General features: G+C 38.2%; 1 protein-coding gene across 10 annotated transcripts in view; it reads right to left on the bottom strand.

Annotated features, from left to right (window-relative positions):
* The window catches only part of fbrsl1 (fibrosin-like 1), a 372,630-nt gene that overhangs the window by 229,686 nt on the left and 121,338 nt on the right, over positions 1-21,606 (bottom strand). For all 10 annotated transcript variants that reach the window (XM_067439376.1, XM_067439374.1, XM_067439373.1 and 7 more), the window contains exon 3: positions 7,054-7,146. In XM_067439376.1, the coding sequence (XP_067295477.1) occupies positions 7,054-7,146 (93 nt within the window). The remainder of the gene's footprint in view (positions 1-7,053; positions 7,147-21,606) is intronic.

The following is a 21,606-nucleotide window of genomic DNA, read 5'->3' on the forward strand; positions in this document are numbered from 1 at the left end:
GGGAAACAATTCAACAACAGAAACAATCTAAACACATCTTGCACACAGCATGACTGTCCTGAAAATGATAGATAGTTAACATTGGTAGTTTAGGAGATCAGAATCTGTGCCGCTAACACACAGGTTATAGATTACATTGCAGGTAAAGGCATTCTTAGTTTAAGACAGCGGTTGACTTTTTAATGTTGCTCTAGCATTATTGCGCATTCAAGTAAGAAAGCTAAACTAACAAGACAACTGCCTAATGTTAACCCTCAGTTGCTTGGGAAGAAAAAAATCTGCTCTGATCAGAATTTTTGTGCCCCCAATCCAAACAGAGATGGAGTATCTGCCAATACCGAGTAAACTAATGGAGACTGAGAACGGGAGAGCTGTGCAACGTCAAAATAAATGTCTACCGTGTCATCAAATTGTAAGTCAACAAAAGGCGCTGATTACATCACTTCTGATTTCTTACTGGCGGTGCCAATGCGACCAGGAAAAAAGCCCTATAGGGGAACATTTAGTTCTCGGGGAACCACCATGGTGGCTAGTTCCTATAACTAAGCACCTAGAACTACCCAGTGCGAAAGCCCCTATAATGAAGCTCATTGATACATCATTGGATAACCAGGTCACTGTTCATTTAAAACCTTCGCTGAAAGAAAATATCTGTTTAATAAACACAGCAATACATTACACATACAACTGAAACCTTGATAAGCAAGTAGACACATGAAGCAGATGCACACAAGAAATGTAGCCTGTTCTAGACATCTCCGGTAAGACTAGAAGGACACATCCACATCCCAGCATCACAGACTAGGCCTGAATACAAATCTCTAGATCTCTCTTGCTCTCCTTCCTATCATTTCCCCCCTCTTTTTGCCTCTTTCCTCTGTGCGATTGGCAATTTCTGCTTCTGTCTCAGGGGGTGACTTTTCCGCAAGACCAATTTTGTCCTTGCACAAGATTCAGTCACACACGCACACACACGTGCGCACACACACACACACACACACACACACACACACACACCTGCTACAGGGGTTTAACCCTCATCAGTTCCTCTGTTCTCTCTCACACTCAGCACAAACTCCCACTGTGGCAATTAGAGAAGTGGTCTTGAGAAAACCCGGAAAGGCGGCACTGCAGGATCCAAATACTTTTCCAGAACCTGTCTCTCTTTCTCTCACAGAAAAGCGAGGAGGCGTAACGTACGAAGAAGAGCGAGTGGGTGTGAGGCTCACTGGGAGGCCAAAAATTTGTAGAGTTAGCCTTACAATGCCTCGGTTCATTCACATTGCCACATTCAGAGTTGAAAGGGAGACTTATTTAAATGATAATGAGGAACAATACATTGGATTTAGTGCTGCAGAGAGAGAGGAGAAAAAATCCATTACACCATCCGCGGTTCATAAGCCATTGGGCTGGGCCACATCTAAACACGCTCCCTTAAAAGCCATTATATGCAACACTCAATGGATTTGCCTAGCACTTAGGACTTCAAAAAAGGATTAAGATGCAGGCTGGGAGAGAATGAGAGAAAAGCAAATGTGAAAGAGGGAGAAACAGGGCGGTAGGGTGAGCAGGACGGCAGCTGTTTTGGGGTTAACCAAACAACCTCTTTAAAAAGAAACGGGGGTGAACCCGCTTTTTAATCCGAACCTATTTTCACACTAACTTGAACCCCCTTCACCCATCCTCTTGCATCACTCTACACTTCTTGGGCCCCGACAGATTTGGTGACAAGTGGGAGGAGGCGGATTGTTTAGCTACGGACCAGACTATTGGTTAAGATAGGGCAGCGGATGAAAAGAAGCCAATCAGGAAGCAACGGAGCGTGAAGCTAGTAAGCGAACAAGCGGCTGAGATGCAGTAGGTGTTGCTGGGTTTCTGTGGGCAGCTTCTGTGACATAGTGGGTGGGTTTGAAACTATCAGTCATTACCTTACCAGAACCACTCAAAACTCGAAAGCATCCTTTCTGTTCAGAAACACAAAAGCTTGTATAGTCAGTTTAGATATAGCATATTCAATTTGATCCAAACGATAATGAGGTTTTTAAGCTAAAGTATTTCAATAAATAGTGTTTTTGAAACGTGTCTCTTATGCTCCCCATAACTGCTTTCATGTGATAAAAAATACAGTAAGGAATTGTCACATGATCCTTTAGAAAACATTTGAATATGCTGGTTTTAGTGCTCAAGAAGCATTTCTTATTGTTATCAATGTGAAAACTGATTTTATAAGGATTCTTTCATGAATGGAAAGAACTTAGAATTTATTTGAAATCCTTTGAAACATCAGAAATGCATGTATTGTACATTTTGATCAATTGAATGTGTCCTTGCTGAAGTAATATTTTAATTTCCTGTAAAATCAAAACAAAAAAAGCCTTACTAGACAAACTTCTCAACAGTAGTATTGAACAAGAGAATCAAGCTTATATTTAGGGAATATCATACATCCAGGGAATCACTTAGCAATGCCCTAGCAACCATCCAGAACTCAGAACATGTTAGCAACCACATAACACCTTGACAACAGCCCACAACAACTTAACACTGTTCCTGCATCCAAAATCGAATACGTCTCTACTCTACAGTATATTAAAAACTGTACACCAAAAGTGTAGTATGACCTTCTACTTCGGGTGAGATTCTGAAGTGTGCATTTGATGGACACTACTATCCCATTAGGCCATGGTAGAGGCTTTGGAGGTGAAGCGATGTAACTGACGCTGGTAAGTCACATGATAATGACAACATGGCGGATGTAGAATGTTCAAATTACATTTATACTACATAGAAAGCAAATCATTTTTTTAGTGGTCGCAGTTCAAATATAGTACCAACTCAGACAGAAAGCGATTTCGGACGCACCATGTTTGTATGCCTTTTGAACTGTCAAGCACCACACTAATTTCATCAGAAAGATTTAAGTATGCAATTCATAAATGTGGAGTGTGATTAGTGTGTACAGTCAGGAATGTTTACATCAAGGTCACATTGCAACAACATCAGATAAAGCTCTGATTTATTATCTGATAGTGGCCCAGATCAGAATTGAAAATGTCAGTTGAAATGTCAGAAATGTTCAGTGAGATTTTGGCTGTACAGACGGTCATAAAAAATAAAAAAAAAACATCTGTTTCACAAAAAAATCTAATTTGAGCCATAATCATCAGTGATTTGAATGCAGTCAGTAAGACAAATTGAATATACTCTACTTCAAATGTTTTCACAGCTTCATTCGTTAACACACTGTTTTTCTGTAAAGTCTTCACGGGAGCCAAAGTCATGCTAAGCAAGTGGACATGTTACGTTAGATCTTAGCAAAATCCACGCACCGCTAAAGTGGCAAACCCCCACATTGGCTGTTTTTTTTTTTTTTTTTAAATCACTCTTTGCCTGCCCCCGGTTCTTTGAGACAACGCCATCCCCCTCGTTTGTTTCCATATCCTTCTGACACTCCAACGACAAAAAGGAAATCCAGTTTTATCCGCCTCTGAAGCACAGAGATCGTTAGCTAGCGGCGCACACGCCTAAGCGTCTTTGAAGTGAGTATGAAAAGCGTATTTGGTATGCAAAGAAAATTAGCATGTATGGCGAATCACAAGGGGAGATTTTTTACACCATTTAACAATGTGACAGTGATGAAAGATGATCCTGTTTACAAAGCTAGCGTTAGCGTAGCGTCCGGGCCTCGTGTGGCGGGCCCCAAACGAAAGGGCTCCGCAGATCTCTTGCTATCTTGTGTCTTTCTCTCGCTCAGAGATGGACAGATAGGCCTACAGATGACATGGATATGGTGCTCTGCATTTTAGCACCATTTCTTTGGCAGGAGATTAGAGGGAAATGTCATATCTGGCACTGTCAGCCATTACAGTCTGCAATTTTCTGCAGTCTTTCAGCCCTCCCTCCCTCTCTCTGTCTGCCCGTTGTTCTGTCGCTTTTTGCTGTCAAAACTGTCAGCCTGGATCACGCTTTTATCTGCCTCGAGCTCGTTTCTCGCTCTTCCTCGCTCTCCCTCTCTGACTTTTTCATGAAAAACAGCCTTTTGCACAAATTCATAAATGATGGCGGTGAAGGGTGGGAGGGGGAAAGCGAAGACTGAAATTTCCCCTCCGAATCCTTAACAGCCTAAGCATCACATTTAATCTCTTCATTAAAAACATTTTATTCTTTTCATCATCATCTCCTCCCTTCATCCTCAGCTCGCTGAGGCGCGCAGCCTCGCCGTCGCCGTATTACGAATCCATCTGAACGAATTTACAGGGGATTTCGGACACGCATTTGACAGCCGTTAGTTAGGGATGCGTATTCAGCTAGTCTCGGGGGAATTAGACACAAATTCTCATTACCCCTCTCTCAATCACGTTATTTCTTCATTCAAGCACCAACCGACACCATAGCACTATTTTCTCCTGTTCTATATTGTGCTGCATTACTCAGAAACGGCACCAGCTTGAAGTGGGATTCTTTTCTACAAAGACACTGTTGAGGTAATGGTCCTATCTGACCATGAGTTAACACAAGAGTCGCCTGCCAAAAGACCAATTAGATCAGTGGTTTTCAATCTTTTTGACTCCATAGGCCACAACAATATTAGAAGGCGCTCTGAATTTGATTTACTGGAAAATGATTTAAAAGGAAAAATCTACTCTCAAGTTCTACCCAGTGACATGTTTTAGAGCTTGGCATTACTAGAAAATTTATTTTAAACTACTGCTGGGAAAAATATAATTGTGATTAATCGCATTCAAATAAAATATGTGTGTACTATGTAAAATTATTATGTATATATATATAAATAAACACACATGAATTTATATATTTAAGTTATTTTGCGTACATATACTGTATATATAATGTACTTCATTGAATTTTTCTTATATATATATATATATATATATATATATATATATATATATATATATATATATATATATATATATATATATATATATATATATATATATATGCATGAGTATGTATTTATATATCCATAATAATTATACACAATACACAGAGATATATTATGTAAACACAAACTTTTATTTTGGATTTTATTTTGGATTAAGCACGATACATTTTTCCCCAGCACTATTTCAAACATATATTTTATATAGTTATATTTTATTAAACGTTTAATATATGTGTAATACATTTTACAAACAGTATACAAGCAATATATATATATATTTTTTTTTTATATAAGATACTCACTACATTCGGATATATCCATATTTTTTAACACTGTGGGAATCCTCACAAAAAAGGAACCACTATATTATATGAACGAGAGTTATTCCTCTTTGCATGTAACAGTACATACACATATATTTGACCATAAAACAGTTTGCAAACAGTTTACCGCACTCATTAAAATTGAATCAATACATTTGCACAAAATTTAGAACTAAAATATAAAACTTGTATTTATCTAAGAATAAAAATGTATTAAAATGGAATTAATATCATATAATATAAGTATACAAAAAAAACCATTTTGCATATTATATATAAATACTATTACAATAGGATAAGAGTGCAATATAATACACCTAAGTTAACAATGAACGTTGAGATAAATAAATAAATAAATAAATAAATAAATAAAAAAAAAATAAAAAAAAATAAAAATAAATAATTAAAGGGGTGGTAAAACATTCTTTCGAAGGCTTGGTTGTGTTTGTGGGGTGTACTGTAACATGTGTTCATGCTTCGTTTTTAAAAAATTGCATTGTTTTTTTTATACATTTTACCTTTATTCTACACTGCTCTGTCTCACCTCTCGGTCTGATAGTTTTCTGGTTCTATGAAGTCAGTCCCTCAAAAATACGCAATCGGCTCTGATTGGTTTAGCTGGCCCAGTGTGCTGTGATTGGCTAAACACCTAAAGCACTCCAGCCTACTCTTCTCCACAGCAATAAAAAATGTCCTCACCCCCCTTATTAAATATTCTCAGAAGAGTGGTTTATGTAAATATTGTTGCTGCTGATGTCAGCAAGTCTGGAGGAAAAGGCTGTAGTTCCCTACTGCCCGTTTGCTGTAGTCCTTAGAAAGTAATTTCCTTAAAACCAAATATTTCCCTTTGCTTTAAACTTTGAGCATAGTAACTTTGCAGATGTTGTTTATGTTCAAAAAGCAACATTACACACTAGCTAAAGTAAGAAAAATGAAATCATGTTTTACTAGCCTGACAAGCGAGACCCACATCAAGATGTTTGGTCTGGAAACTCACCATTGACAGGGCTCAATCTGAGGGGCGGGATAAACGGTTGTCTTTCAAACTCCCTCTGCACGCGATAGGATAGCGCTACAACCAACCAGAGCAACGAAGGTGAAACAGAGCTCGCTGACAGATTAAACATTCACCGTATCTGGTCGGCTAAACTCAGAACACATCTTCCCTTTTTAAGAATGACTTCAGTGCCGTTCTTTGTTCTTTTCTCTAGAAAAGCTTAACTCCAAGTCTTCCAGAGTCGCGGTCAAAGCTGATTCGAAAGACCGCCGCCGTTCGCCAGTTTCTCTGTGTTTACTATTAGACAACAGAATCACGCAAACGCAACTCGGCCGTCGTCATTATGGCCCCGCCCGCCGACTCTATACACGACGTGATTGGCCCGTCCAGATTGTGAGGAATACAGCTCAGAAGGGTATAGAGAGTTCCTAGACGACACTTGCTGGCAAATTAAATTTGCTGCCGCTAGGGTGCGTCTAGATTTGTAGGCTAGTGTTTTACCACCCCTTTAAATGAAATCTGATCTGCTCAAAAAATGCAGATGATTATGAAGTCTAGGCCAATATAAAATGTGTATTGTATTTCAGCTGGTTTTGAATAAATATATCTTTAGAGAGCGCAGTACGGTTGCTAGTGACAAATGGCTGTAAGACAAAGTGTAAGAAGGAATGCATGTGTGTACGCATGTGTTGTGTATCCAAACGGGCATTTTGCTTGAAAACCTTTTCTACACACATGTAAGAACTTGGCTGGTAAAGGCAAAATGGACCTCTTCTATTGGTTGTCATGCATACTGACGTCATAATGACACACTTCATTGCGCTTACCTCACTGAGTCGATCTTTAGAGCTGCTCCTGGGTGCCGTGTTCACCTCCGTCTCCTCTATTTTCCTCCCAGTCTGGCTCAGAAGACTCAAAGACTAGAGAGAGCAAATAAGAAAAATAACAGTTTAGAATTAGGACAAAGCATTATATGGCTGTTGTAACCATAATGAAAACACTTGAGCATCACTGTAAAATGATGCACTCTGAAGCACTCATGTTTATTAACATGTTTTTGTTAACTTGTTGGGTTGGACACTACAAGACAACAAAGACTTTAAAAAAAACTACAACAATATTCAAATTGACTGAAAACGAAGCCAATTTGAAAGGCAATGCTTTCATCTATTTGCTTTGGAATTTTAAGGCCCTACTTCCCAAGAGGTGCCTAGTTGTGTCTGGAACCAAGGCATTGTTGTCTTACTACTTTTATCCGGTGCACTCAGAGCATTAGCCCGTGAAAACCCAAGGGAAACCCAATGTGTGAGTGGAGGGCAGATGAAGGAGTTGTTTTTGCTGAAACTGTGAAATGTAGGCAGCTTCATGCATTCTTGTGACAATATTGGTGGAAGAGCTTAGGAACGCTCTTCAAACTCCCTGTTTTCCTGCATTTGAAGATCCACTGATTTGAATGCATGCAAAAGGGCCACAGTTCTCCTCAAAATGACATTCACTGACCATGTTCTATGTTTAGATGGCCATCTGCAGATGAGGATACATGTGAAACGATTCAATCTAGATAGATCTTCAGTTTTTTTAAAGGCTAGACCACATAGTTGTCATTACGTTAGCTTACATTTAAGTATTCAAGTGCACAAATCTTATTGTTAACAGATAAGCATGTGTACATCAATATATGTTTAAAGGGTACATGACACACACCCCGTTTCTGTCAATCTCATGTTAATGTTGAATACAGAGTAGTATTGCATCCTTCATATCTCAGAAGTCATATTTATAAAAGACAGATAAGCTACACTGACTCTTCCCGAAAACTGCTGAACTCGTGGAGGAGTGCAGTGGGCAGAGCTAAAGAGTCACAAGCACACATACACAATACATCGTGGAATATGGTTATCCCTAGACAACTTTTGATTCTATTTTGTTTGTGTTGTTTACATTATATGCACTTGTGCGCTGATTGCAAACAAAACAGACGTTTGATATAGTTTCACTCACTGCCTGCGGTTTCGACTCGTGACACTTGCAGAACTTTGTTGCTGCTATGAAAAAAAGAAAAACAAAAAACTGCATCCACTGTTTCCTTAATGCTGGGTTATTTGGGAATCTGAACAAGGTTTAATTCCCTCACAACCAAAAACACAATTCTTCAGATGACATAGTTGTGGTCTAAAAAAAAAAAGACAGTGCTGCCAGCGGCTTCCGTAACCCGATTGAAGCTCGTTGATGGACGTGCTCTTGCTCTCGATCTGACGTGCGCATGCGCTCATCTGGGAGAAGTGAAGGGAAACAAACATGCCAAACTTGTTCGAGATGCATCTGCGCTGCGCGGACCAATCCATGTATGATATCAAAATACTGCATGAGTGATTCAAAAGCATAGGGAGTCGTATGATCTCACTTTACTTTGATGTCATATGGCTGCACAGCACCGACGCATCTTGAACAAGCCTACAATGGCAAACGTTGTGTTACTATTGATGCTTATGGCTTTACGATCCTATATCGCATCAAAACACCGCAAATCCAATGCATTCGTGCAGCTCGCCGTAATTTGTAGACGGAGATTACAATCGAGCAGCAGTTAGCTTTATTAGCTGCTATTTTAAAAAATGGCGGTCACAAGTATGTGTTCGTCTTGTTGGTACAATGCAATACTTTATCTCCATTTCGTTAGCTAAACCTGATTTTCTTTAAAAGAATGACAAAAGGAAATTAGTACTGCTAGAATGCTGTATTTGTCAGAATTCAAAGTATTGTATACCTGCACTTACACTATGTATAGTATATAGAATATATTTTAAAATATAGGATCTAATGCTATTTCATGCATTTTGAATTATTTATACTGTTAAAGAGTTATGCTAAGAGAATTCAAAACACGAGCTGGACGTATGACAGAGTTTTTCTGTGTCAAATACACTCTTTCAAATATTATGGGCCAGGATGACATCTGATACCCCTTTTTCACCAAGACAGTGCTGGTGCTGGTTCAGAGCCAGGGCTTACTTTCAAATCAGTTCTTTGTCTTTTCACACCCAAAGCACCAGCTTTAAACCAGAAAAAGGGGTTCTTAAGTAGCACCAAACATTGCTGGACTAGAAGTAAAAAACGCTTGCGTCAGCGGCTGGGGGCAGGGTTACCGGTGTTTTGATGCCGATGTAGGATCGTAAAGCCATGAGCATCAATAGTGACGCAACGTTATTTTTTATATATATATGAGAATGTGTGTATTACTCCAGCAACTCTCATGTGTCCCAAGTGGCTTGCAAGGTCTTGGCCCCAGTCTCCAGATCTCTACTCTAATTTAAACAGATCACTGCTACAATTAACCTTTCTACTAAATATCAATTATAGCCCCAGGCAGAGCAGAATTAAAATGGTCATCAGCAAGTCTGACAGGTCCTGCATTCTGCCACCACCTGGTCATCGTTTCCCCATCCCTTTTTCCCAGCGGACGCACACAAGCCCCATTTAATTACCAGAGCCAATACTGAGCCAGCGCTGGAACAACACTGTGCCAGCGCTGGATGATTGGCGCAATGAATTACCATTCAGTTGAGGTCAGAAGTGAAAAACGCTGGAGTGATGCGACCTTGAGGATTTCCAAAAAAAGAGCTGCAGGTGGGCCCAATCAAGTCAGAGTAATTTGCCGTAGTCAAGACAGGGGCTCGATTCTGTCAGAAAAGCTGACAAGCTAATCAATCCCGCTATCTCAACGTAATCGGCAGGGCTGCTTAGAGAATCACAGAATTGCTTGTGTGTGTACTTGTAAAAGCAGGCAAAAAGCAGGGGTCGTCTCTGTGTGCCGTGCCGAAACCTGGTTTTGATTTGTTTACAGAAGACAATATGAAAATGAATGTTTTCAAAAATACAATTTTTGCTGATGAAATACATACAGAAGCCAGTATTTTACTGATACAGAAGCCTGATTTTGGACTTTGGCCACATTTTTACACAATATACTTTTGTGCATTTTGTGAGACCTTACATCAAATAAACATGTATTTTATTTGTTTAGTCTTCTCAAGGTCTCAGTGCAGACAGCCGAAGGTTTCGCAGGTCTGCCCCTGAGAGAGAAATCATGCAAAGTGTTTGAAATGCGCTTTAGCACTCCTGTGTTTGTGTTTTTTCTAGTTATGGATTCATGTCTTGTTTAGAAGTGGAGCAAGGTCAAACACGTTGACTTTAAGAATCTGTAATAGACACAATCGCTCTGCCATTTTTTCTCTCAAATGGTCTGAAATATGTAGAGAATTCAAAAACAACATGAGGTTAAAATATAATACTTTTGCAATGAACAACCCTAGTCTTATTGGACCCAATCCATCATGGTACATTATTCAAAAAAAAAAAAAAATTTCCTTCTATGTGTTTTTTTTGTGGTTGCATGGGTGACAAAACACTATTAATCATTAAATGTCACAATCCAACAAAATCAAGTCCCCCTCAATAGCCAGATTTACTCTGAAATGTGTTAGGTTCTATGTTGTACAGGCTTTAGGAAGAAGGAACAACAACAATAACAACCTTACGTATTATGTACTTTACACAATTTATCCACTCAACAGCCATAGTTTCCCCACGTAGTGGAAGGCGCTAAACATACTAAAGCTGACATCACATTGTATTTGAAACAACATTTCCATAAACTACAAAACATCTAAAATGCAAACACTAGATGGCAGTATTTTGTTTATAGTGCAAGTACACAGTAAAGTGCATTGTTTGGGAAGCAAGTTAGACTTGTTTAGCACATTTATTCAAAAAGTCAACGTTAACTCCAAAAACATGAATACTTATAATATAACATTCAGAGTTTTTATTGATAATTTTGTTTATGCATATGACTAGTGATACAAATTTTTCATTAACATCCAGTAAGCAAAAGTGCCAGTGTTTAATGAATTCATACTGCAATCACTTAAAGAATTTTTTTTTTCAGCTGATGAAAGGCAGCAGATGAATGCATTACAAACACATGCTGCAGTCATGTTATCATCTGTTGGTGTGGACGCTAATATAGTTATCGTTCTTGGTGTGAATGAAACTAATGCTGCCTTCACAAGCTATCAGAAATGTCATACTTCCCACTTTTGAAGTTGTGATTATGAGCTTGTCGTATGCAACTGCTTTGCTGTCTGCAGGAGAAGGGAGAAATGGAGGACACCAGGTTTATTCTTGCCTATTTATTGGAAAAATCGTATTAAAGCCAAAATTATATTTAGCATCCCATTCATTGACAACCATAAACATTCACTATCTAGACAGCTTGCTGACAATCCTGAAATTTCAGTCGAAGATAGGCTTTTCACTGTGTATAAAACATACAATACACTTAAAATGATTAGTCACTAAAGATTATTTTGATAATTGTGTAATATAATATTTTGACTAATCAAGTAATCTGATATATTTGTGGTAATAAAAATAGACTTAAGCAAAGACCTAAGCCTTTAAAATGACGTAAAGTGCATGTATAATAACAATGAGGCAATTATATTTGGTTCAAATAAAGTGTCAAAAGCAAGTTGTCTTATATGATCTTATAGAACAACACTGTTCAAATACATAATATACTAGATGGTATATAAGATGATATTAGCAATCATCGTATATACATTATGTAATTACAACCATAAGGCAACCTCCCCCATTTTCTCTTGAAACCAATACAGAAGTGACTTCTGTACACTAAAATGTACAACTGAAAAAAAAAAAAAAAAAAAAAATGTTTACAGCCAGGTACAAATTGTTGTTTTTGTCTATGGCTAATTTTGGCTAACTGTGAGGGGGGTAACTTTTTTTTTTTTTAACAGCTCATTCGTTTACATTATATAAAGTCGTTTTGGCATAATTTGGGGCATTTGAGTGACAGGTGGACAGCCGTTTGTCTGCTGTTTATTAGTCATCATGTCACCTCAGCTCCAGCGACATTCTGCCTCTTTGCCCATTGTCAGTTAATCGGGACTGATGCATGGTGACGTGCTGCCAAGATGGCAACTGCAACTTTGAGGCTTCAAAAACTCTCTTCAGAGAACTATGGGTGATGGGAAGATGAATCTGTATTTAAACTGGGTCATCAGTGTAATAGAAATGTGAAATTATTTTTGAATTTGGTGCTTTCTAGACTGAGAAAAGACAGAAAATGTATTTTTGTCTCATGGGGATGAAAGACTACAATTCCCAGAATGCTTCGCTGCCCTGTGAGGCCATTTCCAAAGCCACCACTACTGGATTACTGTGACTGAGTTGGAGAAGACACTACAATTAAAAACTGAACGTGTCTGTTCAATATAATGAGTGAGTCACCGCGCGAGTATCACATCACTGAGCACCAACTGCAGGAGTCAGATAAATGAGCTGATGAGCTCTCGTGATGAGAGCTGAGGTAATCATGACCAGACTCGCGGCATACATTCACAACGCGAGTTCAGTCTGGCAGTTTCAGTTCATGCCTTTGCAAGCTTAACTTTCATAGAAATTAATTTGGGAAGTTAAAAGACTTACATTGCTCAACATAGCTCCGTTTAAATGAGTGCCTGTAGCTGAGCTGAGCTCTGAGTGTGATCTTCGTCCCCCATGCGCGGGTTCAAAACATGCGGAAATGGCTCCCTCTGCTGGCTGTAGTCTTTAGCCTTTGGCCAAACATTGATGCAAATATTGTCAATATGCATCATAGGAGGAATTTTTCCAGAAATAAAATGCATAAATCTCTTGTCTCAGGGGGATATGAGGGGGGAAAGCAATCATTTGAATATACATCAGGGTTTATACTGATACAAAGCCATATTATATTGTTAAAAAAGTCCCTTAAAGGGTTAGTTTATGTTAGACAATGCTGAATCAAGTCGTCGTTTTTATGATTTTTGGACCAAAATGTATTTTCGATGCTTCAAGAGATTCTAATTAACTAACTGATGTCACATATGGACTACTTTGAGGATGTTTTTATTCCCTTTCTGGACATGGACAGTATAGTGTGCATACACTTGCATACGCTCTCAGACTAAATATAAAACATCTTAAACTGTGTTCTGAAGATGAACGGAGGTCTTACGGGTGTGGAACGACATTAGGGTGAGTCATTAATGACATCAAATTTCATTTTTGGGTGAACTAACCCTTTAAGTGTTTTAATTTAGTCTAGTATCTAGATAATATTGTTGGCTTACATTCTAGCATAGCTAGTAGCCAGAAAGAGAATATTACACAAAAGGATAGATGAACTGTAGAGTGAAGAGAGATTTAACCAGACACTAACAAGAACGAAAAGGCAAGAAGAGGCTGTGAACGCATTTGTGCCAGGCTCTTAGGGTAAAACCCCCGCGCATACATGCTGCTGAATCCCTGCCCTGAAGGGCGGAGCGGCGGGCAGGCGTGCTGAGAGCCGTGCTGGGGTGAAGTCTCTCTGTTTTGTTATTCTGCTCTTTTGATCCTGTCTAACCTCAAAGGGCCTGCCGTCTCCAGCCAAGAGCCCCTGAGCCGCCACAAGTCCCACCTCCATTAGCACGAGAATTTCACCCCCGCCTCGCCCTTGTTCTCTCCCTCCCTCCATTCCATCTCTTCTCACTTGTACTTTATCTCAGCCGCACTGGTCCTCTCTCGCTCTCGTCTTCACCTGTCAGCTGTTTTCTCTCAATCCCTGCTCAGGAATCAAGCCCTGTCAGTCCTCATTACCCCTGCCCAAGTCTCAACACCCACCACCCTCCCCGTTTTGGATGAAAGCTCTCCGTTGCTAGCGGCGAGAGGCGGGCCGGGCGAGGGTAACAGAGGGCAGGCTCTGGGACACAGATCCTTCCCCTAATTTGCTGGAAAAAGTGTCCCGCACTAGAGGAGCCTCACCTCTATTAACCCAAAGCGAGAGTGAAAGAGAGACAAAGAGGGAACGAAACAAGAGGCACAGAGAGAGGGGGGAGAGGGGTAGAGAGAGAGAGAGAGAGAGAGAGAGAGAGAGAGAGAGAGAGAGAGAGAGAGAGAGAGAGAGAGAGAGAGAGAGAGAGAGAGAGAGAGAGAGAGAGCAATATGAGGCGCACTTCGACAGTGGCTCAATCTCCAGGCTCATTATCCCCGAGCTGCCCCAGAGCAGAGCAGAGCGCTCGGAGCATGGCAGGGCCACAACAGGGCCAGGGGCCAAATGGATTCATCTGCTCTCATTTGCTCCTGTCTCAGCAGAGGCAGCTGCTCAGAGAGAGAGAGAGAGTGGACTGAGTGAGGGAGGAAAGGGCGGGAGTATAGGAGATTTAAGGCTTAGTATTCTGTCACAGAATAGCGCCACCTGTCTGTTATAATAGTAGCACAGACTCAAAGAACATTTTAACCAATCAATGCAAACAGTCAGAGCCATGAATTAACAATTAATGTACAATGGTGCTCATATAATACCATTCAAAAGTTTGGAGTCAGTACAATTTTACAATTTAAATTAACTGTTAATTTCTTATTATATATTTAAAATGTATTTTGAAGATTAATTCATCAGCATCACATGATCCTCATAAATCATTCTAAAATGCTGATCCGGTGCTAAAAAAAATATATTTATAATTATACATTCATTACCATTGCATTATTATTAGTGTTGAAAATAGTTGTGCTGTTTAGTATTTTTGTGAAAACAGTAACAAATTTACAACAGATTCTTTGATATTAATGTTTTTTTTAACTTTATATTTATGTAATATAATTAAATAAATATAAACACTATAAAATATCTTTACTGTCATATTTGATAATTTTTTTAATATTTTTGATAATTTAACAATGAATAAATACAACGTGTGTGGGTCACAGAAGCTAACGAGTGATTGACTAGTTATACAAGCAATGATTAGTCACCCAATATTTAACCATTTTGAGGTTAGTGGCTTGGCCGATAACTGCGGCCACTTAAACATTTCTAAAAAATTCCAACAACGTTGCCAAATAACAAATCAGCCATATATTTTGTGGGTGAATTTTGCAAAGCAAAATAGATACAAAAAGCATGGGACAAGCACAGCTATGTAAGAAGCATATTGTTAGAAAAGCTTATTGTTAAATAAAATTGTAATTGAAATAAAGATAATTCAATTAAATATTAATACTAGATGGAAAATAAATCACATGACTGTGATTGTCTAATGAGAATCAGGTATTCCAGCCAGTTTGTGATGACATCATCAACCGTCTTCATTATCTCATCACCATTTGACCTCCATCTCGTCCTTCCCGGTCACACTAACCTAAACAACTCTTTTGGGCTGGACTGCATCCCAAGGACAGAGTGCTACATACACTAAATGGATTCCTGCTTTTATTACAATGAGTCCCAGAGTATCCATTAAACGTCTATCATCATTGTGCATTGTTCATAGCTCGGTGTGATTGATGTCCACATTATGTGGCCAAATGTATTACACAAGGCTCAAAACCCCAAACATGCATCAATGCTTTCCAGTAAGATGGGGGTTGCACAGACGCAAATTTACACAAATGCCGGGTTCTACGGTGAGCTATTTGCATGCTCGTTCACCCTAGACGGCAAGAGACAAAACTTTGCATTGTGCTGTGAGTGGAAATCACTGACACAGATGGAATCAAAGGCAAACAAAAGAAGAAGTTCATTAAAGCCAGGCTGTTAAATAAGTGTTGTATGTGCGAATAATGCCCTGCGATGGTTGACATGCACTAATATAAAGCTAATAATAGCAAGGGTCTCATATTCAAAAACAGATTGCAAGCAAGAGGTGACATTCCCAACTCATTTTACTTGCATGAATGTAAAAATATTAGAGGGAGAAAGGATATTCAATTAGGGAAAGGGGACTTTTTTCCCCAGAAAGAGATTATGTCTATCAGGAAATGACAAGACTATGAAAAACATGTGTCCCACAGGTGGACACTGAAGTAGCACCTAGAAAGGCATTATAAAACAAAGTAACACATTAAAATAAGGTTTAATTAGTTTGACATTATTCAATGCATTAGATAGAGCATCATGATTTTCTGACAGCATTTATTTGTTTAGAGGCAGCCATACTAAGGCTGCTTTATTACTGCTCAAAATTCAGTGTAAAGACATATTGCAGCAAAAACAACGTCTGATTAACGTATGCCTGCTCTGCAATTATCTGTAAATATACTACTGTTCAATTGTGAGTCAATTAATATTACATTTACTAATTTGAAATGTTACAAATGTACTAGTATATGTTGAATTTAAGGCAAAAAAAAAACATTATCCTATAACGAAATAAATGCTATGAAAAGGATAGTGATTATCTACTCCCCCTAATGTCGGTTCTAACATGTTTCTTAGTTTTACTGAACACAGAATGTTGGTTGTTGAAGAATGCGTTCTGGTTACCTGAATTGTATTTTTTTGTCTGTACAAAGGAAACAAAACTGTTCGGTTACCAAAATTCTTCAGAATATCTTCATTTGTGTTCCACAGAAGCAAGCAAGTGCATGCAGGTTTGGGAAAATAAGAGAATGTTCATTTTCACTCTACCTTTAACTAGCATATGGAACCTTTTTGAAATCACATGTGAAGAGCTGCCTTTCACCAGCACCTTTACCTCTCAGATATTACTAATGAAGAAAAATAGACTGGATGTGTGCAAGACATACAACAACATTTAGGACGAGGTCAAACTATACTCATTGGCTTAGTGACATTATGGTCTGTGACACTGGTTCAGATTCTGTGTAAAGAACAATTCGTTGATAAAAGCAATTTGGTTCCTAATTTAAGTGAATCTTTGATCCCAGGACATCCACAAGATGGTGAATACTATGATGCTGTAAAAGTAAGGCAAACGTGACAATACGACAACATTAAAAACATATTTATTCTTTTGTTCCACTTAAAAAAAAAATATTTGGCTGCATTTTTTCCCTAATAGGAGCCAAAAGCTCCTTAATTGTTTATTTTGTCTGGAACCCTAAAAATAGTTATTTTGACTTTTCTTTTTCACAAACTGTCCATAGACTTTTAAAGGAATATTAGAAGATAATACTTCTAATAATACATTTTAGCTTGTTCTTACTTTCAAATGAAAAAGTCTGAGGCGCACCTCATTTCAGCACTGAGACCAGTGATTGGATCATGACAAATGCCTCCAACCAATCAGAGCTGCCCTTATTTCTTTGACAAAACAGATTTGCACATACTAAGTACTTTTGAAAGGCAGGGCCCCATATGGCGTTATATCATGTTCAGTGGTGTCTTTACCCACTGACCCCGGGTCCCTCGGGGCCCATGGGTTAATGAGAGGGGTAGATCAGTGGTCCCTATGGGCCTGTCTGTCTGTCTGTCTGTACGCCCCAGTCCTATTTTCCACTCCCAAGCCATATGCCTTGGAGACTGAGGCACAGATATGACACATGGGCTTAAACATGAGCTCTCCTAGTCTCTGCCACCAACCGTCTCAGGGGGCACCGCGGGCCTAACCAATATACCGAAATACATACACATAACACCAACACACACAGAGACACATGTGACACCTGCAGGGCAATTAGACCACATGTCGCCCCAAGTGTTTACCTAAAATACACAGCGGCCATGCTGTTTCCCACGATGCACCTCTCCCTCTGCAACTACGAAAGAAAGCAGAACGAAACAGAAACGCTTTTGAAAATACAGATACCAAAAAACAAGTGATATGTTTTATTTGTCAAAATTGCTAATGTGGCAGCAGACGCTGTTTTTCCACCTTCACTCGTAACAAAATTTTCAACTTGAAAGAAGAAACGTGTTTTGCAAGATGTTATGAAAACTAATGGGCCAAATTCAAATAAGGCGTCTTTGTGATGCAGCCCACTTGGTTTGCTCATTTGCAAGGCAAAATCTCAGCTTTAAATTCTTTACAAAGACAAAAAGGCCCCCAGGCTAGTGCAGAAACATCTGGTGCTAAACAAACGTTTCAGCGTTCATTTGTAATGTACACGGCTTGCTACAAGAGTGAGCTGTTAAAATGGCTGCGGTGGAAATTGGCTCCATCAAGACAATAATGCTACACCTGCTGAGCACACTGGCTGTTAGAACCAGTCTGAGTGAATCATTAATCCAGCTGTGACAGGTAAATATATTCAAATACACTGGACTATGACAACATGCACACACTTCTGGCTGCTATTTTGTTAGCTCTTTACTTGCCATGGCCAGCATTTTTGATCATTTTTACAAGTTTCAAAGGCCCCCAGAATATTTTGTTGTATGAATATCTCAGCATGCAATATATCATAAGAACGAACAGACCCTCTTCTTTTAACCTGCTTTATTAACACTGGAATGTGGGCAAGTTTCATTAAAAAGGCAACATGTTTTCAAATCATTTTTTTGTCAAAGACTACATCCAGATCAGAATCAGAATGATGATCCAACACAGATGGTGTAGATCGAGTCCATCAACACCCCTAATGATTACACAGTCCTGTAGCTCGCACTGGGTAGACATTTATTCAGTAACATTAGGCAGTTTTTGATTGATATGACGTTTAAACGTTTATGATCACATTTGTTTTATGCATCTGCTTGCATATGATAATTCTTGCTGCTTCTTTTTCACCTATGTTTTGATCAGGAAATCTGTAATTTTTCAGGAAGATGTGGTCAAAGTGCCCTCTATTGTGTAACATTGAAAACACAGAGCAGAACTTTTCCATCAATGGCGAGGAAAGAGACACTTCTACTAACATTAATATTAAAAAACGTACCATGGCAGTAGCCAGGTATTCTTTAAGGTATCTTGTAAATACCTTATAAATTACTATTAGAATACCATAGTAATTACCATATTACATCTCATATGTTAATAATATGGTAATATATATATATATATATATATATATATATATATATATATATATATATATATATATATATATATTATATATATATAAGATGCAAAAAATGATTTAGAAAATTGTTGTAACTCCTTGATGAAAACCCTTACAAATCTGATTGGAAAATATAGTAAGATATTCAAAGGCACGCAACGAAAAGCCTCCTTACCATGGCTGAACAATGACATTCGTCAGCTAATGAAAAAAGAGACTATGCATTGAAAAAATCTCTGCTCTCCAAAACAAATACTGACTTTCTCATCTTTAAAGGATTGAGAAATGCAGTAGTCAGAGAACTGCGTAAGGCAAAGACAGCTTATTTTATGCAATTGATTTGAGGAATCGGAAGGAAATAGTGCATCCCTTTGGAAGCATCTTAATAGCCTTATAGACTTAAGCCTAGTCAACAAAAAAGAATAGCTGAGTTGGAAGTGAATGGAGTTATCAGCACTAAAAATTCAGATATTACAAATGCATTTAATAATTTCTTTAATTCAGTCTGTGGAGGAGCTTGCTGAGACTTTTGAACCAGTAACACTATCACAGACCATAAAGTCTGACCAATCAGATTTTTTTTTTAAAATTAAAGAGGTTAGTCAGGATAAAGTTCTTAAAAATTATTAATAAATTAAATAAATCTAAGGCAAAGGATATATTTGGGTTGGATACTGATTTTTTAAAACTTACTTGTTCTGCCTTGATTAAACCAGTAACCCTCTTGTAAACTTTCCATCAGAGAAGGCAAATTCCCACAAAGTTGGAAACAAGCCATTATTATACACCGATTTTCAAAGCTGGCGTAAGGAATCAAGCAAGCAATTATAGGCCAATCTCAATACTGCCAGCTTTATTTAAAATTTTAGAGAAAATTATAATAGAACAGTTAATAGAACATCTTGAAGGTAATAAACTTATCAATTCTAATCAGTTTGGATTTAGAGTAGGGTATTCTACAGAAATGGCTAATTGCTACCTTACCGAGAACATTAAGAGTAAGCTGGACAAGGGTAATGTTGTGGGAGCTGTGTTTATTGACCTAAAAAAGGCCTTTGACACTGTGAACCACACCATACTCTTGAATAAACTTGCCAGCTTCAACTTCTCTGAACATGCTATCGGTTGGTTTGCATCATATCTGGACCATAGGGAACAACGGGTTAAAATAAACAACGAACTCTCAACATCATTACAATGCACAATGGGTATTCCACAGGGCTCCATTCTGGGGCCTCTGCTCTTTAGTCTATATATAAATGATTTACCTACGTGCTGTCGGTCAGCCAACTGTCAAATGTATGCTGACGATACAGTCATTTATGCATCAGCTAGGACACTGACTAAAGTAGCAGAAATCCTGACTAAGGAAATGGAGGGTATATCCCAATGGCTTAAAAACAATCATCTGACGCTTAACGTCAAAAAGACCGTATCTATGTGCTTCTCAATTAGAGGAAAAGCTAAATGTACTATTAAAATAGATCAAGCAGCCATAGAGGAAGTTGAGGAATTTAAATTTTTAGGTATTACTTTGGACTCCCAACTCAAATTCATTGCACATATTAATAAACTATGTAAGACTGTCCGGACAAATCTAAACTGTTTTAGAATGATTAGGACTCATATACCTGTCAAAGCAGCTTTACTGTTTTTTCATGCTATGATACTCTCTCATTTATCGTATGGTGCTACTGTATGGGGCCAAGCTTCCCAGACAACAGTCAAACCCATTATATCATTGCATAAACAAGCACTGAAAGTAATGGATCAGAAACCAATTAAGTGGCATCACTGCGTGATTGTACAGAAGTATAAGCTTTTAAATTTTGATAGTTTTATCAAGTTTTCTTTTCTTAAATTGATTTTTAAATGTATAAATAATCTAGCTCCGACCGTACTCTGTCCTTTTGTGACAAAAATAAACATAAGGAAAGTTGCCACTAGGAGAGCAGTGGCTGGCAACTGTATAGCAGAGGGGCGTAAAACCACTTTTGGCCAGTCAAGTTTCTCAGTGATAGGGACCCGTTTTTGGAATGATTTACCAACAGAAATAAAAACAGAAACGGACCTGAAAACATTTAATAGAAAGGTGAAATTCTGGCTGAAAGAAAATCAAATATGTGGACATTGAGCTATTTTAGTTCTAATGGATTGTCTGTGTGGGATATGATGTGTTGTCTTGTGTAATGTGGTTATAAATTGGGTATATGTTTTTAGAAAGGCCTGACCAGGGACTGGGGTTGCAAATTAGCCTATTGGCTAGAAACCTTTTATGCAACACATCTACACATTTTTTGTTGTGGCTTGTCTATGATAATTATGTATGTAATAATGTGCACTGCATTGTCCCTGACAAATAAACAAATAAATAAAATAAATAAAAATATATGAAAGCTTAATTTTTATCACATATGCAATTTTTTGAGAAAGACCTGTGGGTGTGTGTGTATGTGTGTGTATATATATATATATATATATATATATATATATATATATATATATATATATATATATATATATATATATATATATATATATATATCAATTTA

The sequence above is a fragment of the Pseudorasbora parva genome, chromosome 3 (genome assembly GCF_024679245.1).
Source record: "Pseudorasbora parva isolate DD20220531a chromosome 3, ASM2467924v1, whole genome shotgun sequence".
Classification (NCBI taxonomy): Eukaryota; Metazoa; Chordata; class Actinopteri; order Cypriniformes; family Gobionidae; genus Pseudorasbora; species Pseudorasbora parva.